The sequence below is a fragment of the Poromitra crassiceps genome (assembly GCF_964638095.1).
Source record: "Poromitra crassiceps genome assembly, chromosome: 18".
NCBI lineage: Eukaryota > Metazoa > Chordata > Actinopteri > Beryciformes > Melamphaidae > Poromitra > Poromitra crassiceps.
Genome location: NC_139636.1, coordinates 2,102,203 through 2,128,144, shown reverse-complemented (window position 1 = coordinate 2,128,144; position 25,942 = coordinate 2,102,203). Strand labels below are relative to the sequence as shown.

Here is a 25,942-nt window from a genome sequence, read left to right as displayed (position 1 = left end):
GCTGACATCTATATTTGTATCAAGACACTGAGGAGTTCAGAATAGTCTCCATTATACAACAGGTAGTTCCGGCCGAGCAATTTGATTGGACAAGAGGGATCCTACAAGTGCCATTATTTCATGATAACGCAGTGGCACTTCACTGTGTGTAGATCACTCCGCTTCACAGCTGCCCTAATCAACAAAACGCTTCACAGCTGTAGAGTAGACAGTAGTAAAATGGACAGCCTGCAGTTAATTAGGCTGATTAGGCTACATTTTCAGCAAAGCAGAAAGCTGAGGGGACTATTTTTGTTGGCGGAGGAATAAATACAGAAATCATATATTTTCTCAGCTTTTTGTCATTTTTTTAATCAGCTTTGTTTAATAGAACTGTTGTATAAAAGCAATATCACACTCAAGGTCGTGCTGTTAGCCAACAACCGCACTCCCTCTCATGTGATATTGCTTAAACATAGGCTACTTGTTGAGATGTAAAAATGATTATGTGCCATAGAGACAAAAACAAGATAGTTTTTCATCTCTATCTGCTTTGTTTATGGCAAACCTATAGCTGGTTAGATTAAGGTCAGATAATCACGAGTCATCAGATTTAACACAAGCAACTGAGAAATATGTAAAAAAAAGATTTATTTATCGTCTATGCACAGCATACCTCATTAAGTTCATATAAAAATAAATTTAATTTAAATAAAACAAACAAAATCAATAGTATCTATAAGATGTGACGGAAGGTATAAAACAAACTGCAAACATCTGAGAAAGAAGGCGTTGCAATTAAAACGATGTGTGGAACATTTTACACAAACGTGGGTCGATCAGTCATCTTTCAAGTGGATGTTCCAGGAATACACAGGTGTTTTTCAGATCCTCCTTTTGCATCTAAATGATTTTAGTAACTTAATCTAAAAATCCTATCACAGAGAGAATACAGAGTAGAGACACAACTCCTAAATAAACCTGCACCATCTAGTCAGAGCATGTGCACAGGTGAATGTCACTCCATTCACGATGTTACAACTTAACAGTGTTAAGTCCTCCATGAGCCACAAGCGTTGACCTAAAACCATCCCCTTCAGGGTGTTACAAGTATGACCTCTATGCAGTGAAGGAGCATCCGAGCACATAAGAAAACACCTGAAAGCTGAAACTTCAGATCCCAGGGCGGTGCAGCTGATGTCAACGTTCATAAGATAAAACTGAGGTACAGGTGCAAAAACCGAAGGATGTTCGGATCAAGCGAAAATGATCACTATTCACTATTAAATCAATGTACACGCATTACAACAGAAACCATCCCCATTAAAATAGGGGAATTCATATAAAACATTTGAAATATAATCAAACAACACTCTAAATCTGTTGACAATGACATCTATAAAAAAAAACTTGGATCTGGAATCAGAGTGTCTAACTGAACTTGAAAGTGAGCCGTTTCACAGCAACATTCACTTTGTTTCGATTTTGCACCAGAACGCGTGAAAAAACATCCATATTGTCCAGAAAGTTACCCAATTCAACGGTTTTAACTTAACAAAAACGTTCTAAATTGAACCCCAGCTCACTTCCTGTTGCAGTGATTGCCAGGGACAGAAAAGAAAAGAAAAAACAAAAGTGGAGGACTGACCATTCCATGAAAACAGTTTATAACCAGCTCCAAAAAGTGTCTCAATGAAATCTCAGTTTAAGAGTCTGGGTCTTGTGTTTGTAGCTTTGAGAGAATCCTCAGTTTTCAATCGAACGGTCCAAAAAGGGCAGATTCTCTGTTTTAAACCCAGGAGCAAATTTGTGAAACCTCTCAGGGCACTGAGCAGCACAGCTATTTGGACAGTAACATGATGTCTTGTTTTGGATTCATGCTCCTGTTCCGGATGTGAAGGGCAGGACGGCAGTGTGCTAAAAGGGCAGCCTGCCAGCTTGGATTTGAGGGAGTTTTCAGACGTGGCTCTGTCACAGAAGCAGGTTTATACAAAGGTGGACGCTTGCTTACTTATTTTAACCCAGATCATATTGCCTCAGTGTAATTAAGAGCCAAGTTGAGTCATAGCTACATTTGTACGGATATGCTGAGATACAAATAGGCTGGAAAGAGTTCAGTGACATCTCAAAGTCAGTGCACAGCTTAATCATTATCTTAATCCGTCACCCAGAAACGAGGGACTGCAAACAGCTGGCTGTATGGATTATATTTTTTGTGTGGTTCAACTGATACGGCGGAAAATCCCCTCAAATTCAAGTTGATAGGCAGTGCTTTGTCCTAGTTTCACCTCAACACTGTTACAGTCATATCACACACACACAAAAATACAGAGGATTATAAACCAAAATAAACAAGCATGTTTCTGTCCCAATACTTTCAAAACTCACCATTAATGTTTTGGGTTTCAAATCTACATGAATGTTATATCTGAAGGGACAGATCAGACAGTTTAGAGCAGAACTGCGCGGTATGATGTGTGGCGGTGTTTCAGATATGCTACATATCAACATGTCAATGTAAACACAAACTCTGCAAGCAAATACGGAGGCAATAATTCTACTGCATGTCAAGTTGATACATTGTTTCATAAGGCAATATAGGGCACCATATGGTCATCTGTATGAAATCATCAGGTCAATACCCAGCGTGTCTCCCTGCTGCACCTCAGACTCGTCCTTCACGGTCCTTTCTTCTGTTGGTAGAAAGGACTGTCAAAGCCGCTGTCCTGCTGGGAACGCCTCAACTCGGAGAACAGAGCCTTCGGACAAACTCTGTGCTGCTTCTCGCCCTCGGAGCCGGGGACGGGCTCCCTGTGCGTACTCATCATTGTGCGGGGAAAGTTCGAGGTCTTGGTGTGAGAAGGTATCATCTCATTATACACCGTCAAGTCAGACGTGTCCAGGGTGAGGCTCTCAAACACGTCGCTGCCCGACGCAGCGCAACGAGAAAACTGCTTCACCGGTTCAACTTTCTTTCCCAAGTAGGAGAGTGTGGACACGGGGAAGTCTATGTTTGAGTCGCTACTCGACAAACTCCAGTCGCTCCGTCTCTCCTCTCTGACAGGGGCTTCCTGGATGAGGAAGGGTGTGTTCGGTGGATCGGTGTCGAGCCGATCGTTTGCTTTTCCAGACTCTCCTTCCGGGAGGTACAGCTCTCTACTCTGATTCCTCAGAGACACACTGACAAAATCCACCTGGGATGTCGGGGCCAACCGCCGGGACGGTTTGTAAGAGGGGAGGTGTGCCTCCTCTGAGGCCTCCTGCTTCCCACACAGAGGGATGTCCTGGTGGGAGGCTTTACTCAAAGGTTTAGTCCTTGCTGCTGCGGGGACTTGATATTCTGAACCGGTGTGAGTCATCTCCCTGTGTGTCCTCTCCTCCGCTCTGATCTCGGGTGTCTGAATGACTGTGGACGGGTTCATACTGAAACCTACTTTTCTACCTGGAGTGTTGCCAGTGGACACAGCGGTCGACGAGCCTGTCAATACAGAACATAAATCCATTTCACACCACTTGGGGAAAAAAGCAATAAACATCAGATTTTCCATATTATGCCAGTTCTGAACAGCAGCACTCACCTGGTAAGCTGTGGCTCTTTCCAGATTTCCTTTTGACAGGCGTCTCCAGCACTTTGACCTTGGCTGCCATCTTGCTGGCAGCATTCATTATTATCTTCTGAGCCCTACAGAAGACAGGAGGGTCAATACACTTGGCCTTTGTGAACCATGATGAAACAAGCAAACAGGTTAAGGACAATTGTGGAATCCTTGCCCTGTAGCCTCCAGGCCTCCATCCTGCAGTAAGTCCTGCAGGCAGGTCAGATAGTAGTGCCGCATCTTCCTGGCAGTGTTGTGCCTCTCCCTCTGCACCTCCACACGGATCATCTCCACTGCTCGCTCCTTACTCTCCTGGAGGTAATGCAGCATGTCCTCTGACACACAAACACAATCGTTAGCACCTTTATTCATCAGGTACATTCAAAACATGCACACGCAATTTGGCGTGGTGAGGTTTGGTGCAACTACATTTAACATACTACACAATGCCACACATTAATACACACGGACATCACATTTAGTGCAGAAAGAGACAGTGTAGACCTACATTGTGACACCGGACAGAAAACTAGACAAAAAACATTTCATGGATGATGTACAGGAGGCCAAGAGCAATTCTCAATTTCACACAAAGTTCTTTTGATATTGATCATTTTACAGTACTGAATGTTATTTTGGGTGAGCACTTATGTAAAAAAAACACTAGCTAGGATGTCAGAGGAAAGAAGGGTGTGTGAGAGTGGTTATGTCACTGGGTTACCATGTGGACTTTCCCATCACAGAAGGCTCAACCGCATCGCGCACACAGAATATAATGTAATCCACAAAGTCGCTTCCTGAGAACAGCTTCATTACAAACCTCTGATCTTTTCCACGGTCGTAATGTACTTCTGCTTCATCTCCTCAAGGCGCAACTGACGATTTTGTGGATCAGAACTCCTGTAAGAAAGATGAATGTAGGCCTCAGCTGGTTAGAATTCAGAACTACTACTAAGTACTACTAACCCAAGACTACTAGTAAAAAAACAAACAAAATGTATGCATGTATCAGCTTAAAAATGAAATAAAAAAAAACGAAATTTCAACTAAAAGATTTTTTCTCTCTCTACAAATGTCATTGTTGGCAGAATCAGAGAACATCACAAAAACATACTGTACCAATTTCCAAAAGCTCAACTATGAAACACCCCCTGATCTAACCTGGAGTTCCAAGATTTTTGCTTTTTCAGTTTTCATCACCCATTTTAAATCAACATAAATATCCGTTTCACTTAAGTTTCCAAACAAGTCACAAACTTTTAGACCCTCAAAACACATTTAAATCACATCAACATCTAATATTTAGCTGTCCAATTACTTGAGATACCATGTAAGAGTGGAAAATAAATACCTTTAATCAAATAAATCAAAAAATAAACTAAGTGAGCAGTGCCAGTGGGGCAACAGTACTTCAAGGACTCCCTTGCTGCCTTCAAAAGCAGCCTAAAGACCCACCTTTTTCACGCTGCGTTCGACTAGGGCCTGTTTTTAAATTCCTCTATTTAAGTGTTTTTATTTTTATTTTATTTTTATTCTGTGTATTTTCTCTTGTGAAGCACCTTGGGATGTCAGTTTTGATTTGAAAGTGTGCTATACAAATACAATTCATTATTATTATTATTATTATTCAAGTGGGGCGGGCTGTCCTACTCCAATTCTAGATTTAAGGTTTATGAAATATTATTTCATGACAACAAAAAAACAATTGAATTGAATAAAAAAAAAAATACACACACACCCCGAGGTTTCTTTGGATCTCCTCAATTCCTCTAGCTGCAGCAGGTGATCCTCCTCTGCCTTTCGTAAGCCGTCTTCATGCTCATCTATTTACAATGAACAATAGAGTTGTGTGCATGTACACATACAGACACACATATTGGAGCAGGTCAGATACTGTAATTCAATCATTCTTCTTTTGTTTGGTTTTTTTGGGGGGTGGGGTATAAATATGCATCATATACCTTTGAGACGCAGCATGGCTGCCTTGTGCTCTCGGACGGTTTGCTGGAGCTGATGGCAGGTTTTCTCCAAGTGTCTCTGGAGGTCCTGGTTCTTCTTCTGCAGCGTTCCTACAGTCTCAACGCCCTGCTTTCCACTGCGGGGCTGCTCCCTGCTCTGGGAAACAGAGCCTGGACATAATGGACAATAATGTATTGTAAACAGCTGATGGGCACCATTTTTATCAAGTGAGGTAATACTGTGTGCCATGCCATCAGTTTTCAAAATGCTATGATTAGTAAAAAAAAACAAATATGAGGAACAGTGATGAAGTCGATGATATTTCATACTTTGCATTTTCTCGAGTTCTCTCTTATGGTGTTCGTGTGTTGCTTTCAGCGCACGGCTGAGCGTCTCCTCACTCATCTATGGGGGTAAAAACGCAGCCATGAAAGGAAGAGCATCAGATAAATCATTACCACTGCTACACCCAGCAATGTTTCATCACAACAGTGCTTCTAGGGTTGTAAAATTCTGGCCTTGGCATTCAGGTGACCCAGTAACAGAGCGCAGCCGACCTGCTCACAGGACAATTATTAACAGATGAGAAGATCCGTTATCTCAGCTTTACACAACAGCTATTCAACAACAACTCACTTTCTTCCACTCCTGTTTGGCGTGAGTTACTGCTTTGGTGATGATATCTTTGCAGGATGATTTGACGGTGTGTGTTATCGTGCCCTCTGTGGCATTCCCACTGGCCCTCCTGGTTTGGTCATTATCTTGCTGTTCTGTGTTGGGATCCCTGAGGAGTTGTGCCTGGAGCTCTGCCAGGCCAGTCTGAAGCTCCACTAGAAAATCCTCTCTGACCCGCTGTCTGTGTGCCTGCTCCCTTTCCGCCTGCTGACCTCTCCACTCCTCTTCTCTGGCCCTCAGAGCCTGCTGCAGCTCAGCCTCTTTCTGCAGGAGCATCTCCTTCTTCTGGAGGTGGGCCTCCTCTCTGGCCTGCTGCAGCTTTTTGTGCTGCTCTTGCAGCCTGGTGTGGTACGCCTGCTCACTCCGAACCTGGATGATAGAGATCTCCTGCTGTTTGTTTTGGTTCCAGGATGCTCGAGCTCCAGCCAGCTCGGCTTTCAGCAGGGTATCCTGCTCTTCCCTCACTTGCTCCAACTGGCTCTGGAGTGTTGCCACCTCTTCTTGGAGCTCCTCCACTTTCTGGGCTCCAGACCCTGGCTCCTCCAGCTGGCTCCTGTGCCTTTCCTGCCACTGCTCTTCTGCCAGCCTCAGGCCCTCAGACACCTGAGTTGGGGGGAAACACATGATCAGAACAGTGAAACGCAAATTGAAGATAGTCACACTAACTTCCAGGTAACTTGCAAAAGATGAAGGCTCGTCATACCTGTTGTTGTATGCGCTGCTGCTGTAGCTCCTCCCACTTCACCTTCTCTCTGTGGAGGGTGTCTTGGTACTCTGGTAGTGAGGTCAAATCCTCCAGCTTGCAGTTGTAGGCTCTTTTTATTGCAGCTTCAACCTGTAACAATCTGACATTTAAGTGCACGACTGTACAGCTTCAACCTGTAACAATCTGACATTTAAGTGCACGACTGTACCCTACTGTACCCTACTGTACCCTACTGTACCCTACCACGACTGTACACAACAATTTAAAATCCCATGAAACACCTACTGCAACGTGGCTCAATGGGTAGAAGCACTAAATGAGTATTGCGATTTGATTCCAACTAGCAGTTTTAATACTGGAGTCCTGGACTCATTTTCAGGACTTGTGACTTGACTTGGACTCGAGCATTCACGCATTCAGACTCTGAAGTTGGAGTCGAGGACTCGGACTTGTGAATTGATAGACGTTTTTTGTTCATTTTTTTAATAAAAAGTTTGGCATAAGGTACTGATAGCTATAATAATACCGTTACATTATCCAATTTCGTGCAAGGGCAGGCATGCGTGTTCCACCTACATGTGGATTCACGTTCATGTTCAGTAACTCGGGACTCGACCTCGAGGTATACTGACTCGACTAGAACACTGCCAACTAGTACGACCAAAAATAAAATGTACTCATGGCACAATAAATTAAATTTGAATAAGTGGCATATGTATTCTAAAAAGCCCACTAACCTGTTTGGCCATGTCCTCCTTGTGTTTCTGGTGAAGCTCTCTCTGCGCTTGTTTCCTGGCCTCCTCCACGGCCTTGCGTTTGACTTTGTCAGCTTCCAGCTGCAGCGACTGTTTCTGGGCAGTGAGCCTGGAGTCCAGCTCCTCAACCGTAATTGTCACACTGCTGGCCTCGCTCTCATCTGTCTGACAGCTTTCCTCTGCAGTCTCCGTGTGTTTATTTCTCCTTGCGTCCTCCAGCTGCTGGGCCCAGGTCCTCTCCAGCTGCACAGAAGCAGCAACACACATTTCAAGCTTGATGTGTGAAATCACCATGAAGGAGCTGGGCATGCAATATAGGGGATCATACCTGTTGCAATTGCACCTTCCAAGTAGCCTTGGCTGAGGCTACCTGTGAGTTGACCTGCTGCTGGATCTCAGTCTCCTTCTCTTTGGACCAGCGAGCTTTGAGCTGGTTTAGCGAGGCCTGATGGTGTGCCTCTAGCTCAGTCCTCAGATTCTCCATGGCCGCACTGTTCTCCTCTCTCATCTTTTGCTGGGAACAAGAACCGATCAGTCAAAAGACATTCTCGTCCAAACAAGTTTATTTCGTCTAACTAAAATCCATTGTAACTAATTGTTCATATGGAAAGACTAGCTTATATTTGTCATACCTGACAGTTTCGACTGTTGACTTCATGCATTCTTCTTCTTCTTCAGGTATGACAAATATAACATACTAGTCTTTCCATATGACCAATTAGTTACTATGAAAAGACATTCTCTCTCTACAGGTAATCCTTTTTGTACACAGGCAACTTGAACTCTGTGAGAACTAGTTTTGTGAAAATGCAGCATACCATAGGAAATACCATCACAAAGTACATTGAAATGCTAATAGTTTGTCAAAAATTGCATAGCCAATGCTGAATCCCAGCCAAGTCTAAACATAATGTACAGTTACAGTACAGTAGAATTAGTACATAATCACAAAGGTAACTACTAAAATAAAGGACAAGGCTGAGTCAATGTTCTGATTATTTAATATAATAAAGTGGGATGTTTTTCCCCCTCTATGTGGTAGGTCTACTCAACCCTGTGAGCAACCATGTGTGGACAAAGGACAAATCTATCCATCAACACAGAAGACCATCTTGCAATAAAGCCTATTGATCCTGAAAGTAAGGCTCACTTCCAGGACGTCAATTCCACCTTTTACATCTCCAAAAAGATGCCTAATGATTTGATGAGCATGGGGAAGAGATTCACCATTTTGTACACATATGGATCTATCTTATATTATTATTTATTGTGTATACCTCAACTTCTCTCATTGAAGCTTCCTCCTTCTCTCTGCTGTGTTGGCTTTCAAGCATGTCCTTCTCCTTGCAGACTGCCATGTAACACTCTTCCACTTTGTTCCTCTTATCATTGGCCTCAGACCGCTGGGTTCTGTGCAGAAAGTAGCAAGTACTGTAAATGAATTGCAAATGTTTCCAGACAACTAAGCTTCTCAATGACAGGTAATGGGGACTCACTGTAGCTCCTGGACCTGCTGTTGGTGCTGCGCAGTCAGCTGATGAACCTGAGCTTCATGCTCCAGTAGGAGTTTGGTTCTGAGCTGACTCACCACGTCGTTCCTGTACTGCTCCTCCATCCGCCCCGAGCTGAATAGGGAAACAGATATTAAACAATTATTTTTATTTTATTTATTGGGGGGGGGGGGGTAACAGTAGGTGTTAGGGTTTGACCAATATGGGTTTTTGGATAGTGATACTGATATGTTTGGACTGAAGCTGCCAATAGTAGGTATTTTGTGCTGATATTGAATATATTCATAAAGTATTTGACCGTCTCCATGGAGTGTTTCTTACACTTCACTCCGTTAGTGAATGAAAAGAAAGGAAACAGCCTGTGAAAGCCGCGATCATTGCAGCATCATTACACCTCGCCTCCCGTTTAAAAGTCACAAGGACAGAACGGCGAGTCATTTTGTTACAGTGGAGGGATCAGCCAGTGGAGGGATCAGCCAGTGGAGGGATCAGCCAGTGGAGGGATCAGCCCCGAATCAACGTCTGTTTAAAAGAGTAAGCTGCGAGAAGACGGATCAAAGCTCAGCTCATTCATAAAAAAATGACAGGACTGCGAGGAAAGCACCTCCAGATTGAAGTTCTACTATCAGAAATAAGTTAACCAAAGCATAGGCTATAATTCAATACAGCAGTGGAACCCAAGGGGGGTGGTAGCTGTTTACTGCAGTCTTGCCTGTGCACGTTCCCTTATGCAAAACAACTAATGCTAGTATTCCTGTGTATTATAGCCTGCCTACTAATAGCCTATATCCCAACAAATCAGTAACTCCATATAGGAATATTATTAGATTTGACGTTACGGCCATCACAGCAATATAAAGGGGAAAGGCTTAAATTAAATGAAAGTAGCCTATGCGATCCATGACTGCAACAGGAGCGGCAAAAGGAATGGTATGTGCCTACACTTTATGATTAAGTAGGCTATAGTAGGCTATTTATGCTCAAACGATGTTGACATTAGTAGGCAAATCACTGTTTTTCTCGCAATATGACCGTAACAGTTTCCCTTTTCTTTCTTCTTTTTAGCGCGTGTCTGCATCTGTGGGGAGTCGTGGTCGGTGGTCTACAGCAGGGTTTGTTTCTCAAACTTTTTCAGACCAAGGACCACTTACACCAATGAAAAAAACTCAGGGACCACCTAACATCCCCAAAAACAATAGGCCTACTACCGGTACTTCAACTGTAAATGACAAATTACAGGCTAATTAAATGACAAATAGCAGTACAATTAATCACATTTTTGGCTTCCCACAATTATGAAAACAAGATAACCGATATCAAAAATATATAATTTATTGTAGTTAGTCCATTTACTTTTTTTTTTACATTTATTTCTCCTGTTCAGTTCAAACATATTCAAAGTTCAAAGAAAGTTTTTTCAAGTTCAATAAATGCACAATGTTGCCAAAGTCAAATAGGCTATCTACTGCCATCCTCAAGTTGCATTCAGTGATGTTTTTGTGTTCAAATAAGTGTTAAATGGCTCTATATTCTGACAGCAATCACTGAAATAGAGTGTTTGGTCAGTAACTTGGAACTCCCAACCACCCGCTGTCTCTCTCCTGTAGTGGACGTAGCTCCGCAACCGTAAGTAGTAGAGAGTCAAGGGTGGTGGCATTGGATTTGGGGTGAAAAAATACATATTGTCCTTTAGAGGCATCGTGATCTGACTTTGACTTTCCCAGAAAATGTAAACATTTCTCTGATTGGATAGTGGGAGGTAAAAAAAAGAAGGAAAAAATATAAATCTACTCGCGGACTACTAGGGGGCGCCGGTGGACCACCAGTGGTCCGCGGACCACTGTTTGAGAAACACTGGTCTACAGGTATTCCCTCTGTTCTGTCAGTCTCTCCTCAAAACCATCCACAATATTTTTTATTCCCTCCAACAGGTAGGCTACAGCTGTTCACATCTCCATGGCAACGATAGAACGTCATGTCGGAACCCCTGCTCACGCTGTGTAAAAGCATTTTCTGTGCAAAAAGGCAACACTGACCTTCGTAAAGGCAATGCTGTGGATCTCTGTGTAAAAGTGGCTATTGAATGTAATTATCTCTTCCATGCTCTCACCTCTCAGCAGCCACCTGCTTCTCCTTGTCCAGCTCCTCGATCATCTCCCTCATCTTGATGCACAGCTGATTGTTCTTCTTTTCCAGGACCTGGAGTTAAGAGAGAAATCCTTCACAATTTAGTCAAAAAGACAACAACACAGTATATTATAATTATTCATTTAGGTTTGGTTGATTTGATGCTAAACTACAACCAACCTCCACTTGTTTCTGTAAGTGTTGCTTATCTTCTTGTAGTTGCTTCAACTCTTTATGAGATGCCCCATTCAAGTCAAGCTGCTTCACCTGGCTGTTCGATCTTACCTGTGGAACACACAGATTTATTTTTATATCGTGATCATTGTCTGCATTAGGGTTATTTGGATCTCTTTCCTTTTATTTATGCGTTTTCTTATGTTTGTACAATACCATGTACCAGAGTTTTGATGTCATTTGTTTTCAGCTGCCCAATTCACTTGTGTCTGTCTGCCTTTCCCTTTTGTCCTTTTCAGGTGAATAGGCTCCTTAAGCCTAGGACACACCGGGGCAACGCCAAAGAACTAGCGGCAACAAAGGTGACTGTTGCGTCAGCTGTCTTAGGGCCAAAAAGTTGCACTTGAACACAAGACTACAACCGACGGTCAACTAGCACGTACATTCTGCACCTGAGTGAGACTTAGGACTGGAGATATATAAACCAGATACACGAAACAATGCAGCGTTTGCCTACTATTTTCACACTACTTTCGCTCACCACTTGGACGGTTTCAAAATAGAGCTACTTCTAACTGAGAATGTGTCTGATAAAAAGTTGCAGAGGGCCCTGGTGTTGTCGGCCCTCGCCTGGTCTTTTGTTCGTGGAAGGAGAAAGGAAGAGGCGGAGGTGGAAAATAAAGGGGAAAATGCACTAACTGGGTGATGTCATCAGTGATGTCACACAGCGACAGGCTCAAGGTCAGGGTCCAACATTAACTTTTCTGTCCACCGGCCAAATGACTAGTGAAGTGAATGTTAACATTTGACCTGCCACTCAATACATTAGCATTGCTTTTTTGACTGGTGAGTGAACTTGCATATTTTACCAGCATTTGACTGGTGGCTGGTGCTCATTTTGGACGCTGCTCAAGGGGCTTAACCAAAGACCACATCGTTGTGAAAATATTTGCATATTGGAATGATAACGCACTGCTTCGCTTAACCAGCTGATCAGCCAATCAGAGTTCTTTATCCCACCGACGGCCCGATGCCGATTCAACATGTCGAATCGGCCAAAAAAGCCACCGACAAGGCTGACTAGAGCCAACATTGCAGGACAAACTGCAAAGACTAGGGCGACAGACGCTCACTGACGGCCCCGACGTTGCCCACGGCCAACTACATGTATGGGGTTTCACTGTCTTAGGGACACTTTACACGAGGACGGTTTCCTATGGAAACGGGGAATTATTTTATCGTTAGTGCCTCCCTTTTAGACGGCGACGGCGAATTCGCGCTTAGGAAACGACACATTTTGGAACCACCTTCTAGAGTGAAATTGTTAGAGACGCTTCCCGCTGAGCGCTCCATGTAATCACTTTGGAACGGCACATTTCAGAAACTCTGACGTGCCTCCATACGTGACACACACGATTACGCCATAGTCGTGCGCGAGTTGGCAACCAAATAAAACGTCAGTATGAATGAAGTTTGGCAACATTCAGAATTAAGCTACACTGCAGCCAACTTCAGTTACATGTTCAGAACGTTACTGCTGCGAGGAGCCGATGGCTGTACCCGGTCGGCATTTAACGTTATAGTTACAAAGCACGTCGACAGTGTTTTCTCACTGCCAGTTTGACAGCTCACCGTCAGCGCTCCCGGTCCTCGCTGCTCGTTAAAGATTTCCAATAGGCGTTATTCTGATAAACTGGTCACATATATGTTACATTCTCACCCGACAAATATTACAACTTTTAAACTTTTTTTTTTTTTTTTTTAGCTTGAAATAAGCTTTTTGGCAAGTCTAAATGACTGCGGAAAGTGTACTCTACTTCCGCGTTTAAACCCGGAAAGACGATTACGAAATTACGTCATGCAGAACGTCCTTGTATGGGCAAAGAATAAGGTGATTACATTGCCACCTAGCGACCTGGCATGTACATTACGGCGTTTTAAAAATTCAACAGCGCTCATGTAAACAGGGAGAAGGTGTGAAGGAAAAGGTGTGAAGGAAACGCTATTGTGTCGTTTCTTTCAGAAACTGTCCTCGTGTAAAGGGCCCCTGACTTGCACAGTTTGTTAGTGGGATATTAAACCCAGACCCTGGTCTTGTTAGGTGGCAGTCCTCCTCACCGAAGAGCTGAGCTGGGCTTGATCTAGCTGGGTCTGCAGCTCGTCCACCTGGGCCTGAGAGTGCTGGAGCTCCTCCTGCAGCTGGTCCATCTTCTTCCTCTTCCCCTTCAGAAAGGCCAGGCAGCGCTGCATCTCTGCTCTCAGCTCCCGCAGCGCCTCATCCTTGGGCAGCTTGGGCTCCGACAGGTCAGCCAGCAGAGCACTAACCGCACAATAGGGGGGGGGGGGGGGGGAAATGAGGTGTGCTTATAATCCATTTGATATAGGCATCAACTTCAGGGCCACTTTTTATTTTTGTTTATAGAGATGACAGTGACACTACCGTGTACGATTGCGTACCTGTGAAGCCTGCCATTTTTCCTGTTTGCATTTTTGAATCCTAAATCCACACAGGATTCAGACAGCTGGCTGTCCACGTCACCGGTCAGGTCTAATACTATAGCACCGTGCTTCACGGCTGATTCATACATTGTGATCTGCTTCTTCAAATCGGACAGATCCTCCTTTAAGATAAATCGTAGAACAAAATATAAAAAGGTTGATCAACTGTGATAAGTAGCTTTTTTTTTTTTTTTTTTATAATAATAGCATTTTAGCCCCATCCTGGGACAGAAAATAAAAAAAGCTAACCTGTAAGATTTTGTTCATGTTTTCACTCAAGGCCTTAGCTGATTGAGCTTGCTGTAATTTGATTTGCATCTGAGTGGTCTCCTGCACTGACCCTGGAGAGAACATAGAACAGCAACAGAGAGGAAAGAGGTGAATCTGACGGCAGTCAACACGGTTTTGTTTGATGGAACGGGCATGTGGAGCAAAGCCCTTCACTCACCTGTTTGCAGCAGGTTGGCAGCTTGTTGCTGACTCTCCTTCAGACACTGTGTGAGGCCATTGACCACGTCCGCTCTCTCCAGGTGCTCTTCCTCTCTCTGGCGCTCCAGTTGCTTCACCTGCTCCCGTAACCTCAGACAAACGTCAGCCTGGAAGCAACAAAATAACAACACACACCTCAACATAACAACACACACACCTCAACATAACAACACACACACCTCAACATAACAACACACACACCTCAACATAACAACACACACACCTCAACATAACAACACACACACCTCAACATAACAACACACACACACCTCAACATAACAACACACACACCTCAACATAACAACACACACACATCAACATAACAACACACACACCTCAACATAACACACACACCTCAACATAACAACACACACCTCAACATAACAACACACACACCTCAACATAACAACACACACACCTCAACATAACAACACACACACCTCAACATAACAACACACACACACCTCAAAATAACAACACACACACCTCAACATAACAACACACACACCTCAACATAACAACACACACACCTCAACATAACAACACAGACACACCTCAAAATAACAACACACACACCTCAACATAACAACACACACACCTCAACATAACAACACACACACCTCAACATAACAACACACACACCTCAACATAACAACACACACACACCTCAACATAACAACACACACACCTCAACATAACAACACACACACCTCAACATAACAACACACACCTCAACATAACAACACACACACCTCAACATAACAACACACACACCTCAACATAACAACACACACACACCTCAAAATAACAACACACACACCTCAACATAACAACACACACACCTCAACATAACAACACACACACCTCAACATAACAACACACACACCTCAACATAACACACACACCTCAACATAACAACACACACACCTCAACATAACAACACACACACACCTCAACATAACAACACACACACCTCAACATAACAACACACACACCTCAACATAACAACACACACACCTCAACATAACAACACACACACCTCAACATAACAACACACACACACCTCAACATAACAACACACACACCTCAACATAACAACACACACACACACCTCAACATAACAACACACACACCTCAACATAACAACACACACACCTCAACATAACAACACACACACACCTCAACATAACAACACACACACCTCAACATAACACACACACCTCAACATAACAACACACACACACCTCAACATAACAACACACACACCTCAACATAACAACACACACACCTCAACATAACAACACACACACACCTCAACATAACAACACACACACACCTCAAAATAACAACACACACACCTCAACATAACAACACACACACCTCAACATAACAACACACACACCTCAACATAACAACACACACACACCTCAACATAACAACACACACACCTCAACATAACAACACACACACACCTCAACATAACAACACACACACCTCAACATAACAACACACACACCTCAACATAACAACACACACACACCTCAACATAACAACACACACACCTCAACATAACAACACACACACCTCAAAATAACAACACACACACCTCAACATAACAACACACACACCTCAACATAACAACACACACACCTCAACATAACACACACACCTCAACATAACAACACACACACCTCAACATAACAACACACACACCTCAACATAACAACACACACACCTCAACATAACAACACACACACCTCAACATAACAACATACACACACCTCAACATAACAACACACACACCTCAACATAACAACACACACACACCTCAACATAACAACACACACACCTCAACATAACAACACACACACCTCAACATAACAACACACACACCTCAACATAACAACACACACACCTCAACATAACAACACACACACACCTCAACATAACAACACACACACCTCAACATAACAACACACACACCTCAACATAACACACACACCTCAACATAACAACACACACACCTCAACATAACAACACACCTCAACATAACAACACACACACACCTCAACATAACAACACACACACCTCAACATAACAACACACACACCTCAACATAACAACACACACACCTCAACATAACAACACACACACCTCAACATAACAACACACACACATCTCAACATAACAACACACACACCTCAACATAACAACACACACACCTCAACATAACAACACACACACCTCAACATAACAACACACACACCTCAACATAACAACACACACACACCTCAAAATAACAACACACACACCTCAACATAACAACACACACACCTCAACATAACAACACACACACCTCAACATAACAACACACACACCTCAACATAACAACACACACACCTCAACATAACAACACACACACCTCAACATAACAACACACACACCTCAACATAACAACACACACACCTCAACATAACAACACACACACCTCAACATAACAACACACACACCTCAACATAACAACACACACACCTCAACATAACAACACACACACCTCAACATAACACACACACACCTCAACATAACAACACACACACCTCAACATAACAACACACACACACCTCAACATAACAACACACACACCTCAACATAACAACACACACACCTCAACATAACAACACACACACACCTCAAAATAACAACACACACACCTCAACATAACAACACACACACCTCAACATAACAACACACACACCTCAACATAACACACACACCTCAACATAACAACACACACACACCTCAACATAACAACACACACACCTCAACATAACACACACCTCAACATAACAACACACACACACCTCAACATAACAACACACACACCTCAACATAACAACACACACACCTCAACATAACAACACACACACCTCAACATAACAACACACACACCTCAACATAACAACACACACACCTCAACATAACAACACACACACCTCAACATAACAACACACACACCTCAACATAACAACACACACACCTCAACATAACAACACACACACCTCAACATAACAACACACACACCTCAACATAACACACACACCTCAACATAACAACACACACACCTCAACATAACAACACACACACACCTCAAAATAACAACACACACACCTCAACATAACAACACACACACACACACACCTCAAAATAACAACACACACACACACCTCAAAATAACAACACACACACCTCAACATAACAACACACACACACCTCAACATAACAACACACACACACCTCAACATAACAACACACACACCTCAACATAACAACACACACACACCTCAACATAACAACACACACACCTCAACATAACAACACACACACCTCAACATAACACACACACACACCTCAACATAACAACACACACACCTCAACATAACAACACACACACCTCAACATAACAACACACACACCTCAACATAACAACACACACACCTCAACATAACAACACACACACACCTCAACATAACAACACACACACCTCAACATAACAACACACACACCTCAACATAACAACACACACACACCTCAACATAACAACACACACACCTCAACATAACACACACACCTCAACATAACAACACACACACACCTCAACATAACAACACACACACCTCAACATAACAACACACACACCTCAACATAACAACACACACACCTCAACATAACAACACACACACCTCAACATAACAACACACACACACCTCAACATAACAACACACACACCTCAACATAACAACACACACACACCTCAACATAACAACACACACACCTCAACATAACAACACACACCTCAACATAACCTTCCATTTACCCATTAGCGCATCATAAGACTGAGACATTTCTGACCTGGTCCTTCAGAGCCTGAGAGGTCGAGTCGAGCTTTTGCTCCAGAGTCAGCAGTGCGACCTCGTGCTGCTCCCTCATGACGGTGACGTCTCGGTCGTGCTGCTCCCGCGCTCTGGACAACGTGTCGGAGCGACACAGCTCCAACATCTGCTGCTTCATGCTGTCTACTGACGCCTCTGCCACCCTCTGCTTCTTCATGTTCTGCAACCAAAACAAAATGCATGTCTCCACGTCTCTCATCAAAAGCTCATTCTAATTTCACGAGTGTATTCAGTTGGTGTACTTCAAACTTAAAAATACTTGAATTCAAACTCCTGATCATAGCAATGCTATGCTCTACCCACTGAAGCAGTGCTCTCCATTGCCTTGGAAAAACAAGAGTTAAAGCAGCAGTGTCTATGAACACAAAACGTACCTCGTGGTCTCTTTCGGTCAGTGCGTGTACTTGCTGGTCCAGTGACTTCACTTTGTTCTGCATTTGAACTTCTCTCTCCTTGGCCTCTTCAATCAATCGGCTTGACTCCTTAAGACTTACTGCTAGGCCATCTTTTTCATCTATTGGCGATAAAAACATGACAACATGTTGCCGGGGGACTACAATGTGTGCAGGGGAAGAAAGACCACCACAATTGTTGCTGTTTACTACTGCGCCGAATAGGGATGCACAATATATCGGCTATCATATCGGTATCGGACGATGTTATTATTATTTTTTGTTGTTCGGGGCCGGGACTCTTATATTCGCCGGTACAACAACAGAGCGGCACTGCGCGGAGGCGAAGTCCCGGGCAGAAGATTCGCACTGTACAGGAAGCCTCAAAAAAAGGTACGTCTGTCCCAGAGTCTATTTAGATGCCGAAATAGACTCTGGGTTCCCAGATTGGTTTGCTCATATAATTTCTGCCTTGCTACCGTACTCACACACCTATAAGTACTGAAAGATTATTCTCATTGAGTAGGTAGGTACGGTAGTTATTTTCTGGATAATGAACATGTCTGTTGTTTCACAAAAAGGGTAATAAAAATAAATATTGGTATCGGCCAAATTGTTATTTTATACGTCGGTATCAGCCCAGGATTTTGCAATCGGTGCATCCCTTAAAAGTAGTCTTCAAATGAGGGCTTGTTTAAAGTGTAAAAGACCCTCAATCTTTGACTAAGTGAGTCATGGCCTATTGTAAGTACATTTGTTATTGCTCCACAAGTTTGTATTTCAGTTTTTAAATGCAGCATAGGAAAAGAGAACAACAAGTCATAATATGTAGCAGTATTAAACTGCTATCCTCCTCTTAGGATATCACAAATCAGTACAATCACATATTTTATCATGGTCCAAGTATCATAATAAAGTGTGTGGCAATTCCCACCCCCCGTTTTTCAAGTACAAACTTGGCAAAACATACCTTTGATGATTGCAAACTGATGCTCGTTGTATCTCATTTTGCGATTTGAATCCTCCAGTTTTCTCTCCAACACCTCAATTTGCCTCTGTTGAGCCTTGTTTAAAACCTGTAGCTGGGCAAGCTTCTCCCCATCAGCAGTACCTGACACGCAGCAGAAACATTTGAATATCATCAATATAAACGCTGAATCAATCACTTGCCGTTTTAACCCTTATTTAACCACAAGACAGTCAATTACAGCAGTGACTTCTGGATGAGGTTAATAGCGATGCGTGACTCGCATAACTGACTTCTCATGGACCCTTTGCGTGGGATCCCACGCACATCCCTTGCAGGCACATGGGGACCTTACGTGGCTGGTAGTGCCAAGCTGTAGTATTGGAATGTGAATTATGTTTGTTTGTTTTTTTCTTTCTCTGTCTGAGCCTTTTGCTGTTTTACGTTTTGAAAATTGCAAAATAAAATATATATATATATAAAAAAAAAAAAATTACGGCAGTGACTTGAGGCAGTGGTACAACCAGAGTTTTGTAATTCAACTAGAGCAGTTGAGAGTTCAGCGCCTTGCTCAAGGTCACTTTGACAGGAGTTGGTGAGAGAAAACGCCCTTGTTGTACCATTTTGTGCTGCTTGGACAGATTTGCCCAGCCAATTCTAGGATTGATTTTCAAGTCACAAGCTCACTTTTCTAGCCATTAGGTTACAGTGATTTTCATGTCACTGTACGCTACTAGTGCTATTAATCTAAACAACAAAATCAATACTGTGAGACTCACTCTGTGCCGAGTCAAGGAATTCTCTCTGTAGAGGGTCACAGTGACCTTCTTGGTGAGCGGGCTGTGAGTGAAACATCTTGGGCGGGCAGGCAGGTTGGTGGTGAGGGTTAAAGACGACCCTTCTGTCCCCGCTTTCCCCATAGTCGCAATTCTGAAGGTGAAACCATGACGAGAGAGAGAGAGAGAGACAGACACGTTTAAAACAGAAATACAATTGTACCGATTTACTATGGCACCCTGAGGAAGGCTATGTATGCATCAGTGCTTTTTAAACATTTTTAACATGTGCATGCTATACATTCACCAATAAATAATACAAGCTTTCGACTTTTTGCATGGGAGAGTGCCTTGGACAAAAAAATTATCTGCAGGAAATTAAATACAATTGTGTTTTATAACTCAAAAAGAGTAAACCAACACAGTCTCTCATTTAAGATAGAATATAATTTTAGTTTTTTCAGTTTTTCTCACCAATTGTACTCGGTCAATTCCCCCCGCTGTCCCGGCCGTTGCTCCACCCCCTCTGCTGATCTGGGGAGAGTTGTTGTAGACTAGCACATGCTTCCTCCGATACATGTGCGCTTATATTCACCTGACAGGGCCAATTGCGGCCAATTGTGTCTGTAGGAACGTCTGACCAAGGCAGAAGTACCGCTGCCGGGAATTGAACTTGGCTCTCTGCGGTGGTAGGTGAGTGCTGAACTACTATATAATTATAATTTATGACGAGTTTACATTGTCAGGTAACACTGTCTGTGTATTTTGTAATTATAGACTTATTAACAGAAAAGAGCAACATTCAAAACTATGAACCACCTTCTTTGATAGTCAGCAATTTCAAAATAGGCTAAACCTAAAAACCCAAACTCACTTGAAAATGCCCTCCAGTGTTGTTCTGCTCCCTGTAGGTCTGCTTGTCCCGTCGTCCTCCCTCTGCATCATATTCCACGGGGTTATTAGCACCTTGTGGGTAGGGTTTAGGCCCACACTCGTCTGTGGAGAAATCGTTGGCCTCTGTAGATTGTTCTGTGCCCATGCTGGTGTACGTGTATTCTCCTTGGTGGAACTGAGACTGCTGGTTCCAGGTGTGAGGCAGGGGTAGATTCTGAGGGTGACCTGCATGGCCGTTGATCTGAACAGCTCCATCCTCATAAGCATACTCATCATGATGATGGCCTTGACCATAGTTCTTCAAAAAAGAAGATTGACAGCTAAATTAATTAAATACCTTTCTTGATAAGGACCATAAAAAGTACCAATAAAAAGAAACCAACAACCTATCCTACCTCTTCATGGGAGGCAGGTATTGGATGACCCAACCATTCAGCACGTCTTGGAAGATCCGACCGTTCACATTGCTGAGTCCATGTGGGCTGAGGGCTGATTAGACACACACACACACACACACACACAATTTTACAAACCAACACTATTGTACTACATGCAATTTTTTTCTTTATACAGTACAAAGTTTGAGAAACGGGAATTGCTAATGTCTCACTCTCAGCAATAAATTGTGTTTGTTACCTCTTGCCTGTGTTTTCATTAGCGTCCTCCAGCACTGGGGAGGAGACCAGGCTATCATCAAGTTCCAGCATGTCATCGGGCAAATCTATGAGCAGTTTCTGCAGCTGCAATAAAATAGCACATGGAAATGAGTCCCACAGGTTGCCCCACAACAGTAACACAGAGGGTAGAGGTAGAAAAGAAAAAGAGAAAAAAAAAGATGCAAAGAAGCAATCAACCATAGGATGAAAGACAGAATCTCTCAGGTGGTAAATTTGTAGGGTTTTCATTCCAAAGAGCTACCATTTTAAGAAAACCTTGTTATGTGAAATTCATCATTCAGTATTTTAAAACCACAGATGTTACCAACCTCAAAAATTATATTATTTTGTAGGAGAAAAGGCATAAAACAGCTATAAACATGTTTCCTTAAGTTTTACTTTCATGTCCGCAAATATTTTGTAAGAGTTGGTGTCACGCTTTTTCACAAATCATTAGATCTCTCATTTTGGAATAAAATCTCACTTGTAAAAAAACGTATGCTGAGGATCCTTTTCATTAACACGTTGACTGCCAACAACGAGTTGAGTCGTCAAACACAATCCAGCTGTTCACTGCCAACGACGAGTTGAGTCGTCAAAAAAAAAATTTTTTTTTTTTTTGACGGTGCTACGTGGATCAATGCCCCCCGCGTCTCCTATGGAGATATTGGAAGTATTGAATGTGTATAATCTATTTTACCGACCAGCTAGGTGGCGACGGTGCCCTCCCGACAGAGAGAAAGTCAACCAAAAGCAGCCGCCTCCCGCGGCTGCTTCCTCCATTCAAGGAAATGGCTTGCCGATTTTACAGTCATCAGTCACCAGACTCGCCGCTCTCGGGCCGCGCCAGCAGCAGCACACGGGGGATTGCAAATTTGCATAAGCCTAGAGTCGCACGGGGCTTCATCGGGGCTCTCAAACCCAAGAGACGAGTGAGCCCTATCCACACTCGCTGCCAGGGAGGGAGGCTGCTCAAACTCGCTGCCAGGGAGGGAGGCTGCTCGAACTCGCTGCAGCAGCAGCAGCAGCAGAGCACTCGCTTGTGACAAACGCAGGCTGAAAGCCACTAGACACGCCCACGGAGGGAGGAGTTGAAGGAGAGGGCGTTCAGAACTATATTGTTTGGATGTCTGATCTCTCACTGATGCCAAAAATAAATGGTTAAAGTGACTGTTCTGCCTGTTTGATTGAATTTCACAAAACTGCGATTATCTCAGCTTTCACTCTCAGACAGCTGAAACCATGCTGTACTCAATGGCTAATATCTACATAACTACTAACTCTACAAACTAACTCTTTTAGACAGAGAAAGCACACATTCTATTAGTACTTTTCTGAACTTTGTGTTCACAAACTCCAAGCAGAAAAGAATCCTCGGCTCTTTTAAAATGAGCCAGAATCTTCAAAAAACGGCCTGGCAGAAGCTACCTACAGCAAAAAAAAAACGGCTGGCAGTCAATGTGTTAAAACCATCAAATAAACATGAAAACTGAGGAACAAAACACTGACAGACAACCAGGACTTGTTTATGAAAAACCTTAGCTCTTTCCATGACACAAAACAACAAGGCAAAGTCTCATCTTGTCAGCAGTAGACTGAACAGGCTTGCATTCACACCCAGCAGCGAGCTGTGGAACAAGCAGAACCAGCTGGACTTACTTCCCACAAGGACTGTTGAATATTCTTCACATCCTCCACTGTGTCCACGACCGAAGGACCCATATTCCACTTAAAGATTGAAGAGGCAACTGCGCTTCAACTGCCAAGCCACATGATAACCTTCCAGCCTAATCTAGTACACAGAAGACCTTCTGTGTGAAACATCCAAAACGTGTCTGGTATGTTGTCGGCTCCCTGTGGTATCGCTGTGTGTGTTTTGGTCCCAAAGAACTCCATTGTTTCGACAAAACATATAGGATGGTTAACTGGAGCAGAAACATTCTAATTACCAGTGACATTTTCCACTTGACCAACTTTTGAATACTACATAGCCTACACCAAATATGTTGTCATTTCAGCCTTACTATTTTTCCAATGTCGCATTTTTCAGAATGTTGCAATTGACTGAAAATACCTTCAATCACAGTATATCTCTACGTACGCTAAGCTCTACTCAAGAACAACTGGGACCTAGCTTAGAAATAAGGTCACCTAAATAAGAGAAAGTAGAGAAAACGCTGGGCAGAGCTAGTTTCAATGTGACACACCTGGAAGGAGGCCTTTCCCTTGAGCCAATAATAACTCAGGTTCATGGTGCAACAGATTGTTGAGGCGTGAGTAATACAGCATGCTTGTATAGCAGTGAAGCAGACTGTGCTTTGGAAATGCAAACACTTAAATGCTTCCCTTAACAGACAACAGCAATACCCACTCAGAGCAACGTATAACACTAGGTACCTGAATGTGAATACTTACATTATGAATTGTTCAACTTTAAGAGCTGAAAGCTTAAGGGTGATATATAGCTTAAGGATGATATATAAAAATGTTAAATGAACTATGGGATGAAATATACATAGTGGATGCCGATGAACACAAGATCCTATCTGTATACAGGGTTCTACGCAGGGCTGGAAAAGTGTTTAAAAATGAATTTGCTAATTCCCAGGTCTTGAATAGTTTGGAAATAATAAAAACAATGTCTGACTCTGGAAAAGTATGGGAAATGTTGTGGTTCGGTCAATACACACATAATTATAGCTTATATGTTGTTGTAGACCCACTTTGAGTCCACAGTTTTGTTTTTATGTTAAGAATAATGTTCAGATAGAGGGATGCTCTTAAACCAGCCGCTGTCAGCATGTATTATAGCAAATACCCACCAAAATCAAATCCAGTCAAGAACACAGGTTCTGCACAATTTTCATCTCTACAGTGATTTGTCCTAGTTAGCAGGGGCAAGATGTCTATCTGTCATATTGATTGAACACCAGACAAAATCTTCTAAACAAATCAAGGTCTGGAAAAAGCAATTTTCCCCCCATTGAACGTGTAGGAACAAGCCCAACTCTTACCCAGCCAGTGAATGAGGTAACGTTACGATGCACTGCTTCATTCAGCTTTAGCATGTCATAGAAACATTTGCAGAATAAATGCATGTGATGTACGATCAAACAAAGCAGCGGACCTCAAGGCATCAGACAACTAACGTTAAACACAACACATTATATCGTGTACCTCTTCCTGCCTGGCACAGTCGTCCTGGTCGTATTCCTCCTCGTCATCATCTTGAGTTTGAAGAGCAGCAGCAGCACTACCAAAATCAAGAGACATGATGCTGGAGCTTGTAGGTGCGAGGTGTGCTGAGGAAAAGTGAAAAACAAGCTTGAGGGGACATACCGGGTATCACAACAATACTTTCAATTCAACGTAACGTCAATTATCGATAATTAACTAGCTAACGTTAGCTAATATGAATGGGTTATTTCCCCCCCCCGGTTTGACATCAACCTACTCCAAAACAGATACGTAGCTTACCTGGCTAAAACGAGACAGAACTTCCCTTTGTTGGGAGTGAAAATTCGTTGTTTTCGGTAACTTGGCTTAGCGTTAGCTATGTTTGCAAACTGATGAGTTTGATTTTGCCACTGTTTATGTTACGAATCAGTAGCTAGCTAACGCTAGCCATCTTAAGTTAGCTACTAGCTAACGCCTTAGTAACAATAACCAGATATAAACGACCTGGCCATGCTTCAAAGAGACGGCAAAGTTAAGTTACACCAAATGAGCTTCGTCAAAAATGTAGCATAACGTTAGCTTAGCTTGCGTGCTAAGCGGCCGACCTGTAAACTTTGTAGCTAGCTAGCTAACGTGCTAGTAGCGGAAAACGTCAGCTGT

General features: G+C 42.9%; 1 protein-coding gene across 1 annotated transcript; it reads right to left on the bottom strand.

Annotated features, from left to right (window-relative positions):
• Nucleotides 1-732: 732 nt before the first annotated feature.
• On the bottom strand, nt 733-25,378 carry cep152 (centrosomal protein 152; the record flags this gene model as incomplete). Its single annotated transcript, XM_083654138.1, has 28 exons — nt 733-3,457; nt 3,558-3,661; nt 3,751-3,910; nt 4,396-4,475; nt 5,314-5,398; nt 5,537-5,704; nt 5,864-5,939; nt 6,171-6,812; nt 6,913-7,044; nt 7,653-7,913; nt 7,999-8,184; nt 8,948-9,080; nt 9,167-9,295; nt 11,292-11,380; nt 11,489-11,593; nt 13,601-13,802; nt 13,940-14,103; nt 14,231-14,322; nt 14,430-14,577; nt 18,380-18,580; nt 18,795-18,934; nt 19,783-19,923; nt 20,559-20,709; nt 21,030-21,086; nt 21,430-21,747; nt 21,845-21,938; nt 22,086-22,189; nt 25,283-25,378. 28 exons carry the CDS (start codon nt 25,376-25,378, stop codon nt 2,658-2,660), a joined length of 5,058 nt encoding a protein of 1,685 aa, XP_083510264.1. The 3' UTR covers nt 733-2,657.
• Between the last annotated feature and the right edge of the window lie 564 nt (nt 25,379-25,942).